General features: G+C 34.8%; 3 protein-coding genes across 3 annotated transcripts; 2 read left to right on the top strand and 1 right to left on the bottom strand.

The window, feature by feature from the left end:
- The first annotated feature begins 273 nt into the window (after positions 1 to 273).
- LOC120188568 (F-box/kelch-repeat protein SKIP30-like) lies at positions 274 to 3725 on the top strand. Its single transcript, XM_039191957.1, has 2 exons — positions 274 to 412; positions 2122 to 3725. Exon 2 carries the CDS (start codon positions 2194 to 2196, stop codon positions 3238 to 3240), a length of 1047 nt encoding a protein of 348 aa, XP_039047888.1. The 5' UTR covers positions 274 to 412; positions 2122 to 2193; the 3' UTR covers positions 3241 to 3725.
- A 455-nt stretch (positions 3726 to 4180) lies between these two features.
- LOC120189012 (protein MARD1-like) lies at positions 4181 to 5845 on the top strand. The gene is made up of 4 exons (XM_039192362.1): positions 4181 to 4301; positions 5050 to 5296; positions 5336 to 5531; positions 5621 to 5845. The coding sequence occupies exons 1-4, from the start codon at positions 4181 to 4183 to the stop codon at positions 5696 to 5698; spliced, it is 642 nt and encodes a 213-aa protein (XP_039048293.1). The 3' UTR covers positions 5699 to 5845.
- Positions 5846 to 8199: 2354 nt separating this feature from the next.
- LOC120188846 lies at positions 8200 to 9896 on the bottom strand. The gene is made up of 2 exons (XM_039192232.1): positions 9617 to 9896; positions 8200 to 9520 (listed from the first exon to the last, which is right to left on the bottom strand). The coding sequence occupies exon 2, from the start codon at positions 9174 to 9176 to the stop codon at positions 8535 to 8537; it is 642 nt and encodes a 213-aa protein (XP_039048163.1). The 5' UTR covers positions 9177 to 9520; positions 9617 to 9896; the 3' UTR covers positions 8200 to 8534.
- Positions 9897 to 14454: the final 4558 nt, after the last annotated feature.

The following is a 14454-nucleotide window of genomic DNA, read 5'->3' as shown; positions in this document are numbered from 1 at the left end:
ATCTAATTTATTTTCTGAATTCTAACAATCATGTTCTTTACTTGAATTTTTTTGGAATTTTTTACTTGTATTTTATATAACCGGAGAAACTAATAAATTAGTTGAATTTTACTATTAATTTTTTATATACAATTCATTATTCCTCATAAAGTAGAGGGATGAATATTGTAATTAGACATAAATTTATGCGAGAAAATAAATCAGTTAAAACAAAAATCAAAGCTTTGATGAAAGTCGGCGTATCCTTTTGCTCTGCAAAAGTCTCTCTGTGCATCTGTCGCTCCATCGCATATCTTCTTTTCTTCTCAGGCAAATTTACACGATACTGTTTCGCTTCCTCTTCTCTCTCTCTCTCTTCTTTTCAGCAACGGTGCTCGAATCTTTTTCTTCTTTGTGGGGTCTTGGCTTTCAGGTATAGCATCTTCTCTTTGTTCAATTAAATGCTATTTCTTTCTTCACCTGTTCATATTTTAATCCATTTTTTTTGGCAATTTGTTAGAATTTGGATTTAATTTCGATACTTTCGATTACCCTTTTTTTATTTGTGCTGAATTAGTGGTGGGTTTTATCTGAAAGTGGTGCGCTCGGTTATATTTGTTTCTTAATAGGAATTTTCTTCTTGTTAATATGGCTGAAATGCTATGCATTTCTTTGTTTCCAAATCCTTATGGGTTTGGGATTAATGAGTTATTGAAGTAAATTAGAAGAATGATTATCTGTGATGATGAAATTCAATGGATTCAGATTTCAGCGCAATGAAATGTATTGTGGTGCCACGTTTTGCTTGTAAATGTGCTTGTTATTATTATTTTTTTGGAAACGTGTTCCCATTATACCATAAAAGTCAGGGTTTTGTAAATAGTGTTTTAAATGTGGAAGTGGTTGTCCCTTTCCCCTTTAAATTGCTTATGCTTTATATAGATTTTGATACTTGAACAGTATAAAGATAATATCCTAGATCTTTAAGTTTTTGATACTTGAACAGTTTAAAGATGATATTCAGAATTTCATGAAATAAATAAGTTATGGACTTATTTTTTGTGGAGTTCAGTGCATTTTAATTTCAGTATGTCGGTTCGAGCAGTAGAGAAAGGATTGTTTGTTGGTCTTTACAGTCTCAGGCTCTCCGCATGGTAACTTATCCACATTTTTGTGAGGATAGATATTAACAGATTCTTTGTAGGGCTAGGAATTAAGTTTTGATCTTATTTTGTTTCTTGGAGTTTCTTTCAGAGTTTTCTCGTCATGCAATCAACTTGAATGACAAAATATTTATTGGAACCAGCAATTATAGTGTTTGAGAAGGCATTTGAATCAACTGCTTGGAAAAAGTTTTAACTTTTAACTGTAAAAAACATGGATAAAGCCGGGACTGAAGTTTATTGACTTGAAATTGAAGCTTGAACTTGGCGTTTATATAATTTGAGAATTATGAGTACCCAATAGGTAATATGTGAAGGTACTCATGTGCATCCTACATGTTGAGAAGTTTGGAAGCAAAACATGTGTTAAATCAAAATTTATCTCTAAGAATATTCTTTGTCAATACTTAAAGCCTTCCAAAACCTTGTCCCCTTCATTATACCCCACTTATTTTGTCTGCATCCTTTATAAGCATTCAGGCTTTGTCTACCTTTCCATCTTCCCATCCCATTTGTAATAGAAACCAAGAAATTTTATTGTGAAAGCATCATGCTTGAAGCCATGAACAAACAAAAGGCTTTATGAAAAGCAAAAGAAAAGATCTACTTTTACTCCAAAGTTCATGATTTCAGTATCCTTTCAGTGTCTTGTGGATCATTTTTCCCCTAGATTGTAGGAAAATTTTTACATTTGATGTATAGTTTAGTTTCACCTTCATATAATGCATGATTGCTATTTTTTTCTCCTTATGTTTGTATTGGGGACATTGACCGACAATTTGATTTTCAATGATGTCATTGATGCTAATCCCCCTTTCCTGAATAAAATGATGCTAGTTGTGCTGCAAATGCTGCTGAATACAATTGTAGCGATTCTATTTTCATCATGATTCAACTGGCCTTTGATGAATGTATTACTTCAGAAGTCCAAAACTATTGATTTGGTTCTTACACACAAGTTCCGAATTTGCTCTTTCAGATTACATATTCCACTGCTGTGGTTTACATAGCAAAACTTTGTCAGTGAAGAACGGTTGAATTCGTTGTAACCATGGTTAGTATGTCTGGACTAATTGAAGGCCTTCCAGATGCTGTTGCCCTTAGGTGCATAGCGCGAGTTCCCTTCTACCTATATCCTAAGTTGGAGCTTGTTTCTCATGCATGGAGAGCTGCCATTCGTAGCTCTGAGCTGTTCAAAGCTCGACAAGAGGTTGGCTCGGCAGAGGAACTTCTTTGTGTGTGTGCATATGATCCAGAAAATTTATGGCAGATGTATGATCCCATCCACGACCTTTGGATTACTCTTCCTGTCCTTCCCTCGAAGGTCAGGCACCTTGCTCACTTTGGCGTGGTCTCAACTGGTGGAAAGCTGTTTGTGCTTGGGGGTGGAAGTGATGATGTTGACCCATTGACTGGTGACCAAGATGGGAGTTTTGCAACTGATGAAGTCTGGTCATATGACCCTATAATGCGTCGGTGGGCTCGATCTGCATCCATGATCTTACCTCGTGCCATGTTTGCATGCTGTGTTTTGAAGGGAAAGATCATTGTTGCTGGCGGTTTCACCAGCTGCAGAGAATCTATATCTCAAGCCGAAATGTATGATCCTGACAAGGATGTCTGGACTCCAATACCCGATCTCCACTGCACTCACAATTCAGCATGCTCCGGATTCGTTATCGGAGAGAAGGTGCATGTCTTGCACAAGGGGTTGTCGACAGTGCAAGTCCTGGACCACATAGGTTTTGGGTGGACAGTAGAAGATTATGGTTGGCTCCAGGGTCCAATGGCAGTAGTACAGGGAGCCCTGTACGTGATGAGCCATGGACTCATTGTCAAGCAGGAAAAAGAAGCTAGCAAAGTAGTGGTTTCTGCTTCGGAGTTTCGTAGGAGAATCGGGTTTGCAATGATAGGACTAAGAGATGAAATATACGTGATTGGAGGGGTAATTGGCCCTGATCGGTTTAACTGGGATATCAAACCAATGTCCGATGTTGATATATTGACTGTTGGGGGCGATAGACCTACATGGCGTCAGGCAGCTCCAATGACTAAGTGCCGAGGAACAATTTTTGGTTGCATGCAACTAAGAATTTAGGTCCCCACTTTTCTTTGGTAGTTGTTGGTTTAACGCGAGAAGTGAACTCATTTTGTTGAGGCATTTCAATTCCTCTTATTGGAGACGAGAAATCTTTCATTCGTGTCTTTGGTCTTGGTTTTCACTCCATTTTTACTTTTATTTTTAAGAGTTCTAACAGGGGAGATTCCTTTCGAAACGAGAAAGTGACATTGAAGTTCTTGCATAAAATACAGAGAAGAAGGGAGACAGCAGACAAAGACGGATCCTTGTGGGAATTGCCTGGGCAGACCCTATGCAAAAGAGAGATGGAGAGTTAAACCAATTTCTATGGTCTGGACCCTAAAGACGGAAGATAAAGAGAGCGAGTTAAGCCAAGCATTGGGGTCCGGACCCTATGGCTAAAAAACTAAGCTCTTCATCATGTAATGAGACTCGAGTTGAGCCAAGAATGCATATTTTATCTTACCTGGTGTGAGTTTGAATCTTGATATTTATTTTGGGAATATGAATATCTTTTTACTTGATCAAAAAATATTCGATGTGATGATACACATTTTGAGAAAAGGTTTAATTCAGAAAAAAAGATCACTTCCTTTGTAGATTTATTGGGAAAAAAAGTTATGCGCACTAACAGTTAACTAAAAGTATCATAATAATACATAGGATGATAATTTAGGTACATATTAAATATTTTGTCGAAGTACAAGTAGTACATTAAAAAAAATTATAAGTATTACATTGACAGTCAAAATATATATATCATATAAGATATTTTATCAATATACATGTACTGCATTAAATATTTTAAAAGTTGAAATACTATATTAAACTGTCCTCTATGGCTAGGCTATAGAGAAAGAACAATGGTCATCTGTGTTGTTACATGGGCTTGAAAAAACTTGGAAGTGAAGTTTAGTTTCCAAATGATCCTTTATTACTCTTCCATCTTTATTGCGTAATGTCACCGCCACCAAATCTTTTACAGAATTGGGGTTTCGACTTTCCAATCGAAAGGGACATAGCCATGGCTGCGCCTGTCCAAGAAAAGTCATGGAAAAATATAAGGCTAAAGAAATCAGGTTTCCATGGTGACACCAACCCTACAACGAGGGTTTTCTTGTAGGAGTAAGCAACCCTGCATTTTGTAACTTTCTACAAAATAAATGAAAGAAAATGTGAAGGGATAGTGTTTCTTTCAAATAGGGTGAGTGAAACGAAAACAGATGAGTTTCATCATCCTTATTCCTTCGACTTCGTGCCTTTATTTCTGAATTCGAAAAAAATATTGATGTAAAAAATTACAAAAAAGGTTTTTGCATGCGTTTTTTACTGCAGAAAGCCACTAATTCTCATGCATGGCATAGTTCTCTTTAAAAGCCGCACTCACCTGCAAAACTCTACCCTTTTAGCTCTATTTTCTACTTTGTTTTTGCCTTTACCTTCTTCTCTCTGTCTCCTGAAAATTCGTGGCAGAGCTTAATGAAACTAATGATTAAAGCGGAGGTTTTGGCCAGAGCGTAATCGATGCCAAGAATGATAGCCTAGCGCCCACCAAATTGAAGGAGAGAAACAGAGTTTTGAAGCTTTATTTTATCTGCATATCATTTCATTTGCCTCAAAACGCCCATAGATACAGTTCTTTTTTGCAGTAAAGAACACTGGCATAGAGCTGTTGTTTCGTGCCTGGTAATGATCATATGCTGTTGCACGGATGCTACAAAGATTTAAGAAGCATTTCAATTCTCCAGGCCAGTCCACACTTTCTGTATCTGTCACCCTTTCGGTTTCATGTTCTTATCGCTCCCTTTGTTTTATGGTGTTCTGCAGTGACCAGCATCAAGCAAACTCTAATGGCGGATCACAATTCTCAATTGTTTCCTTTTGGTAATCACTTTTGTTTTCATTCAAACCAACCCAAATCTTCCACAAGATTCATCCCACCCGAAACATTGGAACCAAAAGGTATCGGTCTTGCCATAGTCGATACTCTCGGTGATAAGCAGATCGAAAACAATGGCTCTTTCGAGACAAGTAACAATAAGGTCTTGTTTGGGACGGCCAAGCTCAAAGTTACTCCAAATTCTCCTCCTCGGGGGTGTCTTACCTTTAGAGAAATGGAGCTGTCTGAGGATTATACATGCGTGAAATCACACGGCCCTAATCCGAAAACAACTCATATATATGATAACCGCGTTGTAAAGAGCTGTTGCAATACATTGGATGAGGCCGAGTGTGCACCAAAGAGTAATTATTTTCTCAGCTTTTGCCATACATGCAAGAAGAATCTTGAACAGAAGATTGACATTTACGGGTTCAGTTTCCTACTTCTTCCTCCTCAAAACCCGATTTTATTCTATTATGTTTAATGCACAATCTGATCATTTATTTGCATTTTATAATACACAGTGGAGAGAAAGCTTTTTGCAGTCAGGAGTGCCGATATCAGGAAATGATCCTCCATGGAGAGGAGAAATAAGAACTTCATTTTCTCAATGGTTTGGATAAATTATTTATTAACCACCTTTTTTTAGGGTTCTGATCTGAATCATATTATCATTGTAGATCAATGCTTAGAGGATAAAGCAATTAAAATAATAGCAGTAGGTGGGAAAGTTTGATACTTTGTGCAGAGTTATCAGCAAAGAAGCTTTTTCAAGAATTTATCAAGTGATTTTACCGAAATATCACCCGTACAAGTAATAATTATCTGTCAGACACCCTTTATCCTTATATTATTGATCTAGTATACTTTCTAACAAGACAGGGATCGTTCACAAGATTTTGCCCTAACTGATACCACGTAAGAGAAGGCGCGAATCATCATCCGTGCCTTAACTGAACCTATGACATATATGAAAAGAACGGATCATGAAACGTGATTTCATAGGTCAACATCATCTCCAAAAGCATTTTAAAAAATATACTTTAAAAAATTAAAACTATAAAGACTAACATCATAATTTAATACATATTAGATCCATAAATTGAAGAATTTAATAGTATTAATTTTTATAGGCATATTGAAGTGTTTATATTGTGTTTCTAGACAACGTGAGGTAAAAGTGAAAAATAATTTTTAATTCTTAACATTGATGTTCATCAATTCTCACATAAATCTTATATTTATGTGACCTTTTAAAAGTAAAAAAAACACAAAGTGCAACATCAAACAAGTTTAACAATAATGAATTAAAAAAATCAAGCAAGCATATTTTTCACTTTTATTTTTTTGGTTAATATAAAATAACTTAGAAATTAAATAAATAATAATTTATCAATTTTTATTACATTTACATGTATATAATTAAAATAACAATATAATGAAATCGATCGAATGCAACTTATAGAAACATAACATAAACACATTGTCAAGAAATACACTTTTTAACTTTTATCACACATTGTCAAAAAACATAACCTAAACACTTCAATATATCTATATAAACTAACCCATTAAATTCTTCAACTCATGAAACAAATATGTATTAAATTATAATATTATTCCCTATAATTTTATTTTTTAAAATTTTTTAAAGCATATTTTTTAAAATACTTTTGAGGATGATGTTGACTTATATGTATGCGGTTCAACTAAAGCGCGGATGACAATTCGTGTCTTCCCTTGCATGACGCCAGATCAGACAAAACCCCGCGAAGGTGCATATGATGATCCGTGCATAGTCAAAAATAGTGCTAGATCGGTAATATTAAGAAAAAGGATGCATGACAGGTAATTATTACATGTACGGTGATATTTTGATAAAATCGCCAATTTATCAAACCACATCATCGCTAGTTCCCTCCTTTGTTTCTTTATCTTTTTCACAAAGAAAAAGAAAAATACATGCATGCAATATATGAACATTTTCAGGGACTCAACTACCAGTATGATTATATAATAACCCTCCAATAAATTCATATTCCGACGTACTAAAGCATCAAAATGCATAATAGAAGTGAAGGAAAAAACACAGCTACAAAAGGTCATACTGCACTTTGAAGTTTTGAACATTAACATGGCACTTTAGGCAAAACACGAGATTCGTCTTAAAGTACACAAAAGCATAAACAGACGCTGAAAACATACATTTCAGAGACAGTAGCGGGATACAGATATGGTTCCTAACAGCTTGCATTAGAACACCAACACATCTACTTTTAACAAAAGCCTCCTGAAAAGACTTATCCCAGCGGTGGCTATCTATTGAAAATCATAATAGAGCAGATTATTAGTAATGGTTAAAAAAAGAACAAGATAATGTTTAAATATCTTGAGAAAGGAAATACCTTATAAGCAGCTTGGCACAGTCAACAATCTCCATGAGAGATGGCTCCAATGAAACACACTAACAGAGTGGGGCATTAGGCACTAGGATGAACAAGACACAAACAACACTTTCAACTGGGCATGGAACTGATTAACACTAACAAGTTTAAGAGGTGACAAATAACCATTTTACTTTTCCTTACCACCTTTTTCTTCACAAAAAAACAGAAAAAGATGACGAGGAAGGGGAATCAACAGAGAAATCCCGAGTAAGAGTGTATTTAGGATATTTGATTGTTAAGCAGCCAATTGAGGCAATGCTTAAGAAAGGAGAAGAGTTGTAAGAAAAAGAAAGGTCATATAGGCAGGCTAATTTAGTCTAGGTTGTAAAAGGAAACAAAGGGGCTTATCAAAGTTGGACTAATTGAAACCAAGGGAAACACTAGTTGTAGACCAAGGAAAGATGATGATAAAAAGAATACAAAAGAAACTTAAGGAATTCGGATAAGCAGTTTAGTAAGGGATCTACGGACTATAGTATATACACTGTATCAGACACTTAAGGAGGAAATTAGCTTAAGGACAACAACTAAACAGACATTGAGTAAAGTCTTCCACTACTAAGTATATAGTTTCCTTCGAACCCATGGTATAAGAAGGAAGTCGTCACTTTGAATTCATGTCAATCCAAAGAGGGTAGACAATGATTAATTGTAATGAAAGCTCCCCTTGGCTTCCCGAATAGCTTGAGTCATCTTCCATCCAAGCTTACAACACCCACAAATAGTGTACCTTCTGCATTGAGTCAATCAAAAGTTCCCATAACCAGAACCAAGCTCTCATAAACCATCATAAAGGAAATTCTGGAGATTGTTGACCTACCATTGCCATTACTTTCTCATTATCACCACCCATAGAAAGCTAAACCAACACATACCGACCCATGCTACCAACCATCTTATTCAACCTATATACAATCTAAAACTAACTTCAAAATTTGCACAGTAAACTTATTTACAGGAGCTCAAGAGCTCCTTCACTCATTTCAGTCATCAGTGTTGTCCAGGTTGAGAATGCGACGTAAAGCCATAGTCGCAGATACAGAGTCAGCACCTCGAAAAAGTTCCGCTACAGAAGGGCTAAGCTCCCTTGTAGGGGATGCAGGTGCAGACTTAGCAGTTTGGTAAACATCAACAACAGGGGCAGTAGCAGGCGAATCTAGTGACACAGTCCTCTTCACCCGAAGTGAGAATTTGGGAATCGGCAAAGAACTCGGTGGCGGAGAATTAGAATAAGCAGGTCCAGCCCAAAGCTCAGAGAAAAGAAAACCTTCCCCAGAAATCTCCTGAGTAAAAGGCTTACCATTTCTAGGGGTTCTATTGCCCTTGATGGGAATGGGAGAGCTTTTCCGGGTAGCTTTCGCTTTCGAGTGTATTCCATCAGCAAAAGGAGATGGTGTTTGGGGGGAAGATGGTGAAAAGGGAGGGGAAGATGGCTGTTTGGTTAAAGGAGTAGAGTTATACTTAAACGGGGTCGGGAGCAATCCTGACCCGGATTGAAAAGTCCTACAGTTAACCCCTCTGAAATTTCTAGATGGTGGTGATGACCCAAATCTAGCAGGACCATGTGGCTTCACCCTGCTACAGTATTGATTCCTATGCTGCGCCACCACAACAAGTGTCTCCATAACTTCTCTTAATTTCGATAATCAAATACCACAGACTCAGCGATTTCAGCTCGGTCCTATTACAACCAACAAAGAAAAAGAAACCCGATCCTTCTAAAATCCTTAAATCCTTGTAACAGATCACTTAAGAATACTAAAGGCAAGAAATTTTAAAGGCAAAATCATGCCCAGAACATCTCCGCCATTGCAAGATACAGATTACGATGGAAACTAAAATCGAACTGATTTATTTCTGTCTAGAACTACTGGATCAGAAAACCCCTTAGATTCAAATAAACAACTCACAACTCTATAACCTCGAATCAGGCAAAATCTTCATAGATCACAGCCATCAGTCATCAAAACTGCAACAAAACAAAACAAAAACGAATCTTAAATAAGAAAGCAAGCATGAATCTGAGGGTAAATTTCTCGTAGAAGCTCTGGAGTGGGAAAATTACCGGAAAAAGGCGTTTTCCCTCGAGAAATGTTGCAGATCAAATTGATATCAAAATATTGTTTAGATCTGAAAAGGGGATGAAAATTTCTTCTTTATTTTCCTTCTTGTTCTTCTGGAGAAGGATGATTTCATGTAAATGGGTATTGGCTGAGTATTCTTTGTGTCCTTTGGTTTTCAGGGATTCGTTTTTTAATCCTCTATGTCTTTTGTCTTGGGTTCAAATCATCAAAACGCAATGTAAATGAGGGTGGGGAATAGTTAGAGAGAAGTAGGGAGATAGAAAGGAAGCAGACGCTCACGGATCTGAGATAACTTTCTCACAGTTATATTTAAATATAGTTCCATGTACTTTATGGCTCCTCCATCCCTTTGTTTTTTTTTTTTATAGAAATAGTCCTCGTCTTTTACCTGATTTTATATTTTAATATTTATCATACAACAACAACAAACAAAATCTTATTCTCATATGCAGGTAAGAGATTTTAATATTTATCATTTTTTTTCTTATATCTAATTCTATTTTTAATATTTGTACTATTTTGTATATTTAAATTTTAAGAATTTAATTATTTAAAAAATAATTAATAACAACTTCAAAAAACTTTAGTTAAATTAAAGTATCACACGAATCAAGTGACCTCGTTGATTAAAAGATTATTGTTATTTCTTGAGATTTCGAGTTTGAGCATCGCTTGTATTGATGTATGAGCGTTTATTATCAGATAATTAAGAGTCCTTAAACATATACTATGTTATATACACCCCAGATTTATCAAAATAAATAAATAAAATTAACAATTGGCCTTAAAGTATCAAAATAATAAAAAATATAAATCTTTAAAAATATAAATATATAAATCAAAATTTAAATGTATGAAAATACAATATTAAATTTTTAAATTAAATTTTCTTTTGATACAATAGAGTGTTATTTTGTTGAGCCTATCGACTATTAAAAGTTTTAAAATGATCATCCTACGATAGAGTGTTATTTTGTTGAGTCTCCAACTTTTAAAAATTATAAAATTGTCACTCGACTATTCGTATATTTCAAATTCATCATTTTCTGTTAAATAATTTATGGTAGTCTGAGTTGGACGTTAACTTACTGATTGAGATATAATAAAATTATATTTTAATGATGCATACTGGCATTGTCTTCCCATTTATGCATTGATTCGACGACATAATGTTTCAAGAACTTGGTCGATGATATAATATAAATGGAGAGCCGATCCACAAAATACATCTCAAACGATCTATGATCATATTTTATCATATCATATTCAACATATTAACATCAAACTTAGACAGCTGAACGAAAAATGATGAGTTTATAATATATAAATAGTCATGTGACTATTTTATAACTTTTAATAGTCGAAGATTTAATAACGCAACGTCATATAATAAAGGACCATTTTGTAATTTTAATAATTAAGAATACTTAATAAAGTAATATCTTATAGTACCGGACCAATTATACACTTTACCCTTCTTTTTATTTTAAGAATACAATAATATAATAAGCCTGATATATAAAATGTGAACAATCTTACACGTGTCGGATTTCTGTAACTTCAATTTCCCATTCCTTCACTCTAAACCGTCTGATGGAAAAATGGAGTATCGACGTTGTTCTTTTCTTTGCCTGGTTGGTCGAAAAGCTGCCAAAAAACCAAAACGTTTCATTGAGCTTTTACTTTTGGTTTGCATTGCACGCCGAAAGCCATTCCAAACGCTCTTTTTATTGTTAAATATAATCGAGTGCACAGTTTAGCTTTGTCCCCCCCCCCCTAAAAATAGGCTTATCTTTAAAAATAAAATCTTGGGAAAATTCAATTAAATTTATTTCACTGTAAATATATTAATTAAGGTGGTTTTGTATCGACAAAAATCGATATTAACTGTTAAACTATTAATCAAATAATTTACGATATTAATATGATAATTTATGATGTTTATATGATCTTAATTGTTATACTATTAATCAAATAATTTACGATATTAATATGGTAAATTATGATGTTTATATGATGATCTACATGATACAAAAATAATTAATATGATTATTTATTTCACTTTAATTTATTTTTATATGAAATTATTATTCTTAATCTTATTCAAATATAACTATTTTTTTTATAAAAAAAGTTATTCTTATTAAAAATATAAAATATCTTGATTACGGTGAAAGTTTACAACTATAATAGTAAAATAAACATATAATAAGGATAATTTTTTATAACCATTAACACAAGTATCCATTTAACGAAAATGTTAAAAAAAGTAACAAAAAAATCTCGAACACAAAGTGTATATAAACAAATCCGACCAAATCAATAAACGAATCACAAAATAGGACTACGTTATTGAAATATCACTTACAAATCACAAATCAAAGTCTAAAGATGTGAAAAAACTATCAACGAAAACAAAATACATATCTAATTTTTAATATGAAGGTCCAAAATAGGAAAGATATAATATGATAACAAACAAGTATATTCTTGATTAGTTTTGAAGATATCAAATCTAATTCTAAAAAAATTATAAAAGAAAACAACGATTAAACGACTAAAAATGTACTAAATAACAGCGAAAAATTAGTCATAAAGATGAGAAAAATGTATCATAAATACATAATTATTAAAAAATAAATAATAATAATAACCAATTATGTGATAAAGATAAAATAAAAAATATTGAAGACATCAACTAGTACTAAGGTTGATGAGATGATTTATCAATCAAAAATATCAATAGGATTGATTTAAGAGGTAAATAATTTGATATCAGTTAAGTAATGTCTTAAGTTCGCGTTCTTGCGTATGCAAAAAATCTCATATGTTAGGGGCGTTTTTCCCGATATATCACAATTTTCATTTAATTTTCCCTGTCAGGCACCATTCAGACTATTTTTCCCGATCTAACACCCTTTGCAGTAAGGCGTGCCCCATGCAGCGCGCTTTACGCTGACCTGGTGCCACGTAGGGTAAGGCGCCCCCTGAAGCGCGTCTTATGCTGACTAGGATACACATGTGTAAAGCACAGTGCAGGGGTCGCGTCTTACCTGCAAATCTGACACGCGTCAGAAAGGCGCGCGCCGCAGGTTTAATTACGTACATGCCCCGACAGTTCACACCCCATCCTCAATCACTTTCATCACACCAAATCCTCTCAACTTCTCTCAAATTTTTTTATATTCTCTGTTTAAGGTATATTTTATTATATTTTATATTTAATTTATTTAAGTATTTAAATTAATTTTTTTTCAGATATAAAATGGAAGGCGGCCTGCTTCGCTTGGATGAAAATCATATATCTCGATATTTTGCTGATACGGTAACATTTTAACGTTTTAATTTAATTTAAATTATTAGTAATAATTTATTTATTTATTTAATGCATGATTATTAGTTTAAAAATTATTTTTTGTAATTATTCATATTTTAGGATAGAGACCGTATATTAGATCCTTTTATTAGGAACCTTAAGTTAGTGATACCTGACCGTGTCATGCCGTATTTAGTAGAGGTTGGATTCGGTCATATAGGTAGATATGAGGGTCATTGTAAGATAGAACCAGACCTTATTGCTGCCTTAGTGGAGCGGTGGAGACCGGAGACCCATACATTTCATCTTCCGTGCGGAGAGTGCACGATTACACTTGAGGATGTTTCTATGCACCTGGAGCTTCCGGTGGATGGAGGTGTGATATAAGGGATATCTTCCGGTTCTTGGACTACTTTGTGTCGGGTTAGTCTAGGATGTGTCCCGTAAAATTTTAACGGTGGTCGGATACCGTTAAATTTGTTAGATGCCAATTTTTGGGAGTTGAGCGCAGACGCCACTGATGATATAGTTAAAATGTATGCACGGGCATGCATACTGCAGCTGATAGGAGGGTTGTTGATGCCAGACAAATCGCGCAACCAAGTTCACTGTATGTGGTTGCAACATCTTGGCGACTTTCATCTGGTCGGATCACTCAGTTGGGGCTCGGCAGTTTTGGTTTTCCTGTATAGAGAGATGTGTTGAGCGACTAACTACAGAAAAAATGCTATCGGTGGATGTATCCTGCTGTTGTAGTCTTGGGCATGGTATCGATTGCCCTTTTTATGTCCCGTTGTCAAGAACCCATTCGTATTTTCACTACTATTGAGCTAATTAAATTAATCATTTTATACAGTGTATAGTAAATTTTTTCCTTGAATAGGTGGTCTATTGATAGGAAAAATCATCAGGAGCTACCTGATGATTTAGAAAAAATTAGGGTGTTAATCGATCAGAAGGCTGGCACAAAGGTATGCATTTTAAGGTTTAAAAATCAATTTTATATTATAGTTATATAATTAGATTATTATTTTGATAAAAATTATATATTTTTGTTTTAGTTTGAATGGGTGACATATTCTAATGATGATGTGAGGATTGTGATCCCACCTGAGTTGAGGGGCCCATCAGATGTTTGGATGGCGATGGTACCTTTGATATGTTATGCGATCGTCGAGTGGCACTCCACTGATCGCGTGCTCCGGTAATTTGGTTGTTTTCAACCAAATCCGGAAGCACTTCCCAAAATGGACGAGTAGCATAGCACAGATCGACGCAGCAAGACAAATACAGATTGGCTGGTAAGGCATTATGAGTGGGTCGTGTTATGGGAGGATCGACATTAGTGCCTTCCCTGTAGAGAGCCCATTTTTGATGATCTCTTTATTGTTGCTGACGGTTATTATGACTGGTTCAACAGTAACGGAAAACCGTTTATGCTTCCTGATGATGCACGAGGGTGGACCTTTCAGCGATGTCGACAAAGACGTTCATCGACACAGC

The sequence above is a fragment of the Hibiscus syriacus genome, unplaced genomic scaffold (assembly GCF_006381635.1).
Source record: "Hibiscus syriacus cultivar Baekdansim isolate YM2019G1 unplaced genomic scaffold, ASM638163v2 tig00116951_pilon, whole genome shotgun sequence".
NCBI classification, from domain to species: domain Eukaryota; kingdom Viridiplantae; phylum Streptophyta; class Magnoliopsida; order Malvales; family Malvaceae; genus Hibiscus; species Hibiscus syriacus.
Note: the sequence above shows the minus strand (reverse complement) of the source record. Positions and strands in the feature narration are given on the sequence as shown.

What these genes read in the sequence shown, in the direction of transcription:
- LOC120188568 (XM_039191957.1), top strand. Translation starts at nt 2,194, where the DNA reads ATGGTTAGTATGTCTGGACTAATTGAAGGCCTTCCAGATGCTGTTGCC.
- LOC120189012 (XM_039192362.1), top strand. Translation starts at nt 4,181, where the DNA reads ATGTCACCGCCACCAAATCTTTTACAGAATTGGGGTTTCGACTTTCCA. An exon ending in TATAAGGCTAAAGAAATCAG is followed by an intron (nt 4,302 to 5,049) that starts GTTTCCATGGTG and finishes GGTGTTCTGCAG; the next exon opens with TGACCAGCATCAAGCAAACT. An exon ending in ACGGCCAAGCTCAAAGTTAC is followed by an intron (nt 5,297 to 5,335) that starts TCCAAATTCTCC and finishes TACCTTTAGAGA; the next exon opens with AATGGAGCTGTCTGAGGATT.
- LOC120188846 (XM_039192232.1), bottom strand. Translation starts at nt 9,176, where the DNA reads ATGGAGACACTTGTTGTGGTGGCGCAGCATAGGAATCAATACTGTAGC.